Here is a 6700-nt window from a genome sequence, read left to right on the forward strand (position 1 = left end):
TCGCCGTGTCTTTCTCTGTCAGGTAAATAAATAAAATCTTTAAAAAAAAAAAAAAGAAATTACTCCTTGCTCCATGGGCTGCAGAATGGATGTTGTATTAGCAGGCATGAAAACAGTATGAATTGCAATGGACATCTCCATCAAAGCTCTTGGGTGACCAGGTGCATTGTCAGTGAGCAGTCATATTTGGAAAGGAATCTTTTCTGAGCAGTATGTCTCAACAGTGGGCTTACTATTCAGTAAACCATGTCATAAACAAATGTGCTGTCCTGCAGGCTTTGCTGTTCCACTTACAGACCACAGGCAGAGTACATTTAGCATAATTCTTAAGGGCCCTAGAATTTTCAGAATGGTGAATGAGCACTGGCTTCAGCTTCAAGTCACCAGCTGCATTAGCCCCTGACATTAGCCTGTCTTGGAAGCTCTGAAGCCAGGCCTGACTTCTCACCAGCTATGAAAGTCCTGGATCTTCCAGTAGAGACCTGTTTCATCTACTTTAAAAAATATGTAGTTTGCAAATACTTTTCCTCACTCTAGTTTGTTTTTTTTCATCCTCTTAACAAGGTTTTTCATGAAGCAATAGTTCTTAATGAAATCCAATTTATGGATTTTTCCTTTTATGGATCCTGCTTTTAGTGTCACCTCTTAAGAACTCTGCCTTGGGCTTTCAATTGTGTTAGCAGCCGCCGTCGCTCGCCAACGCCAGCGCCGCCTCTAGCTCGCCGAGCTCCAGCCCAAGGAGAAGAGGGGTAAGTAAGGGAGTTTCTGTACCATGGCTCGTACAAAGCGAACTGCCTGCAAATCGACCGGTGGTAAAGCCCCGGGGAAGCAACTGGCTACAAAAGCCGCTTGTAAGAGTATGCCCTCTACTGGAGGGGTGAAGAAACCTCATCGTTACAAGCCTGGTACCGTGGCCCTCCGTGAAATTAGACGTTATCAAAAGTCCACCGAACTTCTGATCTGCAAACTTCCTTTCCAGCGTCTATTGCGAGAAATTGCTCAGGACTTCAAAACAGATCTGCGCTTCCAGAGCGTGGCTATTGGTGTTTTGCAGGAGGCAAGCGAGGCCTATCTGGTTGGCCTCTTTGAAGGCACCAACCTGTGTGCTATCCATGACAAACGTGTCACAATTATGCCAAAAGACATCCAGCTAGCACGCCGCATACGTGGAGAACGTGCTTAAGAATCCACTATGATGGAAAACATTTCATTCTTTAAAAAAAAAAAATTTCTCTTCTTCCTGTTATTGGTAACTCTGAACGTTAGATATTTTTTTTCCATGGGGTCAGAAGGTACCTAAGTATATGATTGCAAGTGGAAAAATAGGGGACAGAAATCAGGTATTGGCAGGTTTTCCATTGTCATTTGTGCGTGAATTTTTAATATAAATGCGGGAACATAAAGCATTAATGCAAGTCAAAATGTTTCAGTGAACATGTTTCAGCAGTTCAATTTTATAACAATTATAAATAAACCTGTTAAATTTTTCTGGACAATGCCAGCATTTGGATTTTTTTAAAACAAGTAAATTTCTTATTGACAGCAACTAAATGGTGTTTGTAGCATTTTTATCATACAGTAGATCCATCCATTCGCTGTATTTTTCTAACTGAGTTGTCCTACATGCAAGTACGTTTTTTTTTATTTTTATTGTTATGTTAATCACCATATATCATTAGTTTTTGATGCAGTGTTCCATGATTCATTGTTTGTGCATAACACCCAGTGCTCCACACAGAACGTGCCCTCTTTAATACCCATCACCAGGCTAACCCATCCCCCCAACCCCCTCCCCTCTAGAACCCTCAGTTTGTTTTTCAGCGTCCATCATCTCTCATGGTTCGTCTCCCCCTCCGACTTACTCCCCTTCATTCTTCCCCTCCTGCTATCTTCTTCCTCTTTTTTTTTTTCTTAACATATATTGCATTATTTGTTTCAGAAGTACTGATCTGTGATTCAACAGTCTTGTACAATTCACAGTGCTCACCATAGCACATACCCTCCCCAATGTCTGTCACCCAGCCACCCCATCCCTCCCACCCCCCACCACTCCAGCAACCCTCAGTTTGTTTCCCGAGGTTAAAAATTCCTCATATCAATGAGGTCATATGATACATGTCTTTCTCTGATTGACTTATTTCACTCAGCATAACACCCTCCAGTTCCATCCATGTCGTTGCAAATGGCAAGATCTCATTCCTTTTGATGGCTGCATAATATTCCATTGTGTATATATACCACATCTTTATCCACTCATCTGTCGATGGACATCTTGGCTCTTTCCACAGTTTGGCTATTGTGGACATTGCTGCTATAAACATTGGGGTGCACATACTCCTTCGGATCCCTACATTTGTATCTTTGGGGTAAATACCCAGTAGTGCTATTGCTGGATCGTATGGTAGCTCTATTTTCAACTGTTTGAGGAACCTCCATACTGTTTTCCAGAGTGGTTGCACCAGCTTGCATTCCCACCAACAGTGCAGGAGGGTTCCCCTTTCTCCACATCCCCGCCAACATCTGTCATTTCCTGACTTGTTAATTCTAGCCATTCCGACTGGTGTGAGGTGGTATCTCATTGAGGTTTTGATTTGGATTTCCCTGATGCCGAGCGATGTTAAGCACTTTTTCGTGTGTCTGTTGGCCATTTGGATGTCTTCTTTGGAAAAATGTCTGTTCATGTCTTCTGCCCATTTCTTGATTGGATTATTTGTTCTTTGGGTGTTGAGTTTGATAAGTTCTTTATAGATTTTGGATGCCAGCCCTTTATCTGATATGTCATTTGCAAATATTTTCTCCCATTCTGTCGGTTGTCTTTTGGTTTTGTGGACTTTCTTTTGCTGTGCGAAAGCTTTTTATCTTGATGAAACCCCAATAGTTCATTTCTGCCCTGCTTCCCTTGCCTGTGGTGATGTTTCTAGGAAGAAGTTGCTGTGGCTGAGGTTGAAGAGGTTGCTACCTGTGTGCTCCTTTAGGATTTTGATGGACTCCTGTCTCCTTTCAACCATTTGGAGTCTATTTTTGTGTGTGGTGTAAGGAAATGGTCCAGTTTCATTCTTCTGCATGTGGCTGTCCAATTTTCCCAACACCATTTGTTGAGGAGACTGTCTTTATTCCATTGGACATTCTTTCCTGCTTTGTCAAAGATTAGTTGACCATAGAGTTCAGCGTCCATTTTTGGGCGCTCTATTCTGTTCCATTGATCTATGTGTCTGTTTTTGTGCCAGTACCATACTGTCTTGATGATGACAGCTTTGTAATACAGCTGGAAGTCTGGAATTGTGATGCCGCCAGCTTTGCTTTGCTTTTTCAATATTCCTCTGGTTATTCAGGGTCTCTTCTGGTTCCATACAAATTTTAGGATTATTTGTTTCATTTCTTTGAAAAAAGTGGATGGTATGTTGATGGGGATTGCACTGAATGTGTAGATTGCTCTAGGTAGCATTGACATCTTCACAATGTTTGTTCTTCCAATCCATGAGCATGGAACGTTTTTCCATTTCTTTGTGTCTTCTTCAATTTCTTTCATGAGTATTTTATAGTTTTCTGAGTACAGATCCTTTGCCTCTTTGGTTAAATTTATTCCTAGGTATCTTATGGTTTTGAGTGCAATTGTAAATGGAATCGACTCCTTGATTTGTCTCTCTGTCTTGTTATTGGTGTATAGGAATACCACTGATTTCTGTGCATTGATTTTATATCCTGCTACTTTACTGAATTCCTGTATGAGTTCTAGCAGTTTTGGGGTGGAGTCTTTTGGGTTTTCCACATACAGTATCATATCATCTGCAGAGTGAGAGTTTGACTTCTTCTTTGCCGATTTTGGATGCCTTTGATTTCTTTTTGTTGTCGGATTGCTGTGGCTAGGACTTCTAATACTATGTTGAATAGCAGTGGTGATAGTGGACATCCCTGCCGCGTTCCTGACCTTAGGGGAAAAGCTCTCAGCCTTTCCCCATTGAGAATGATATTTGCTGTAGGTTTTTCATAGATGGCTTTTTTGATATTGAGGTATGTACCCTCTATCCCTATACTCTGAAGAGTTTTGATCAAGAAAGGATGTTGTACTTTGTCAAATGCTTTTTCTGTATCTATTGAGAGGATCATATGACTCTTGTTCTTTCTTTTGTTAATGTATTGTATCACGTTGATTGATTTGCAGATGTTGAACCAACCTTGCAGCCCAGGGATAAATCCCACTTGATCATGGTGAATAATCCTTTTAATGTACTGTTGGATCCTATTGGCTAGTATTTTGGTGAGAATTTTTGCATCCATGTTCATCAAGGATATTGGTCTGTAATTCTCCTTTTTGATGGGGTCTTTCTCTGGTTTTGGGATCAAGGTAATGGTGGCCTCATAAAATGAATTTGGAAGTTTTCCTTCCATTTCTATTTTTTGGAACAGTTTCAGGAGAATAGGTATTAATTCTTCTTTAAATGTTTGATAGAATTCCCCTCGGAAGCCATCTGGCCCTGGGCTTTTGTTTCTTGGGAGATTTTTGATGACTGCTTCAATTTCCTTAGTGGTTATAGGTCTGTTCAGGTTTTCTATTTCTTCCTGGTTCAGTTTTGGTAGTTGATACATCTCTAGGAATGCACCCATTTCTTCCAGGTTATCTAATTTGCTGGCATAGAGTTGCTCATAATATGTTCTTATAATTGTTTGTATTTCTTTGGTGTTGGTTGTGATCTCTCCTCTTTCATTCATGATTTTGTTGATTTGGGTCATTTCTCTTTTCCTTTTGATAAGTCTGGCCAGTGGTTTATCAATCTTGTTAATTCTTTCAAAGAACCAGCTCCTAGTTTTGTTGATCTGTTCTACTGTTCTTTTGGTTTCTAGTTTCATTGATTTCTGCTCTGATCTTTATTATTTCTCTTCTCCTGCTGGGTTTAGGCTTTCTTTGCTGTTCTTTCTCCAGCTCCTTTAGGTGTAGGGTTAGGTTGTGTATTTGAGACCTTTCTTGTTTCTTGAGAAAGGCTTGTATTGCTATATACTTTCCTCTCAGGACTGCCTTTGCTGTATCCCAAAGATTTTGAACAGTTGTGTTTTCATTTTCATTGGTTTCCATGAATTTTTTAAATTCTTCTTTAATTTCCTGGTTGACCCATTCATTCTTCAGTAGGATGCTCTTTAGCCTCCATGTATTTGAGTTCTTTCCGACTTTCCTCTTGTGATTGAGTTCTAGTTTCAAAGCACTGTGGTCCGAAAATATGCAAGGAATAATCCCAATCTTTTGGTATCGGTTGAGACCTGATTTGTGACCTAGGATGTGATCAATTCTGGAGAATGTTCCATGGGCACTGGAGAAGAATGTGTATTCCGTTGCTTTGGGATGGAATGTTCTGAATATGTCTGTGAAATCCATTTGGTTCAGTGTTTCATTTAAAGTCTTTATTTCCTTGTTGATCTTTTGCTTAGATGATCTGTCCATTTCAGTCAGGGGGTGTTAAAGTCCCGCACTATTATTGTATTGTTGTCAATGTGTTTCTTTGCTTTTGTTATTAATTGCCTTATAAAAGTGGCTGCTCCCATGTTAGGGGAATAGATATTACAATTGTTAGATCTTCTTGTTGGATAGACCCTTTAAGTAAGATATAGTGTCCTTCTTCATCTCTTATTACAGTCTTTGTTTTAAAATCTAATTTGTCTGATATAAGAATTGCCACCCCAGCTTTCTTTTGGTGTCCATTAGCATGGTAAATGGTTTTCCACCCCCTCACTTTCAATCTGGGGGTGTCTTTGGGTCTAAAATGAGTCTCTTGCAGACAGCATATCGATGGGTCTTGTTTTTTAATCCAGTTCTGATAGCCTGTGTCTTTTGATTGGAGCATTTAGTCTATTTACATTCAGGGTCACTATTGAAAGATAGGAATTTAGTGCCATTGTATTGCCTGTAAGGTGACTGTGACTGTATATTGTCTGTGTTCCATTCTGATCTATGCTGCTTTTAGGCTCTCTCTTTGCTTAGAGGACCCCTTTCAATATTTCTTTTAGGGCTGGTTTCGTGTTTGCAAATTCCTTTAGTTTTTGTTTGTCCTGGAAGCTTTTTACCTCTCCTTCTATTTTCAATGACAGCCTTGCTGGATATAGTATTCTTGGCTGCATATTTTTCTCGTTTAGTGCTCTAAAGATCTCATGCCAGTCCTTTCTGGCCTGCCAGGTCTCTGTGAATAGGTCTGTTGCCAATCTAATGTTTCTACCATTGTAGGTTACATACCTCTTCTCCTGAGCTGCTTTCAGGATTTTCTCTTTGTCTCTGAGACTCGTAAGTTTTACTATTAGATGTCGGGATGTTGACCTATTTTTATTGATTTTGAGAGGGGTTCTCTGTGCCTCCTGGATTTTGATGCCTGTTTCCTTCCCCACATTAGGGAAGTTCTCTGCTATAATTTGCTCCAATATTCCTTCTGCCCCTCTCTCTCTTTCTTCTCCTTCTGGGATCCCAATTATTCTAATGTTGTTTCATCTTATCGTATCGCTTATCTCTTGAATTCTGCCCTCGTGATCCTGTAGTTGTTTATCTCTCTTTTTCTCAGCCTCTTTATTTTCCATTATTTGTCTTCTATATCGCTGATTCTCTCTTCTGCCTCATTTATCCTAGCAGTTAGTGCCCCCATTTTTGATTGCACCTCATTAATAGCCTTTTTGATTTCGACTTGGTTAGATTTTAGTTCTTTTATTTCTCCAGAAAGTGTTT

At 40.0% G+C, this 6700-nt stretch overlaps 1 protein-coding gene across 1 annotated transcript; it reads left to right on the forward strand.

The window, feature by feature from the left end:
• Positions 1-688: 688 nt before the first annotated feature.
• On the forward strand, positions 689-1635 carry LOC112830151 (histone H3.3A-like). Its single transcript, XM_025879865.2, has one exon. The coding sequence runs from the start codon at positions 773-775 to the stop codon at positions 1181-1183; it is 411 nt and encodes a 136-aa protein (XP_025735650.1). The 5' UTR covers positions 689-772; the 3' UTR covers positions 1184-1635.
• The last annotated feature ends 5065 nt before the right edge of the window (positions 1636-6700 follow it).

The sequence above is a fragment of the Callorhinus ursinus genome, unplaced genomic scaffold (genome assembly GCF_003265705.2).
Source record: "Callorhinus ursinus isolate GAN/ISIS: 27379988/994484 unplaced genomic scaffold, GSC_fseal_2.0 scaffold27, whole genome shotgun sequence".
NCBI classification, from domain to species: Eukaryota; Metazoa; Chordata; class Mammalia; order Carnivora; family Otariidae; genus Callorhinus; species Callorhinus ursinus.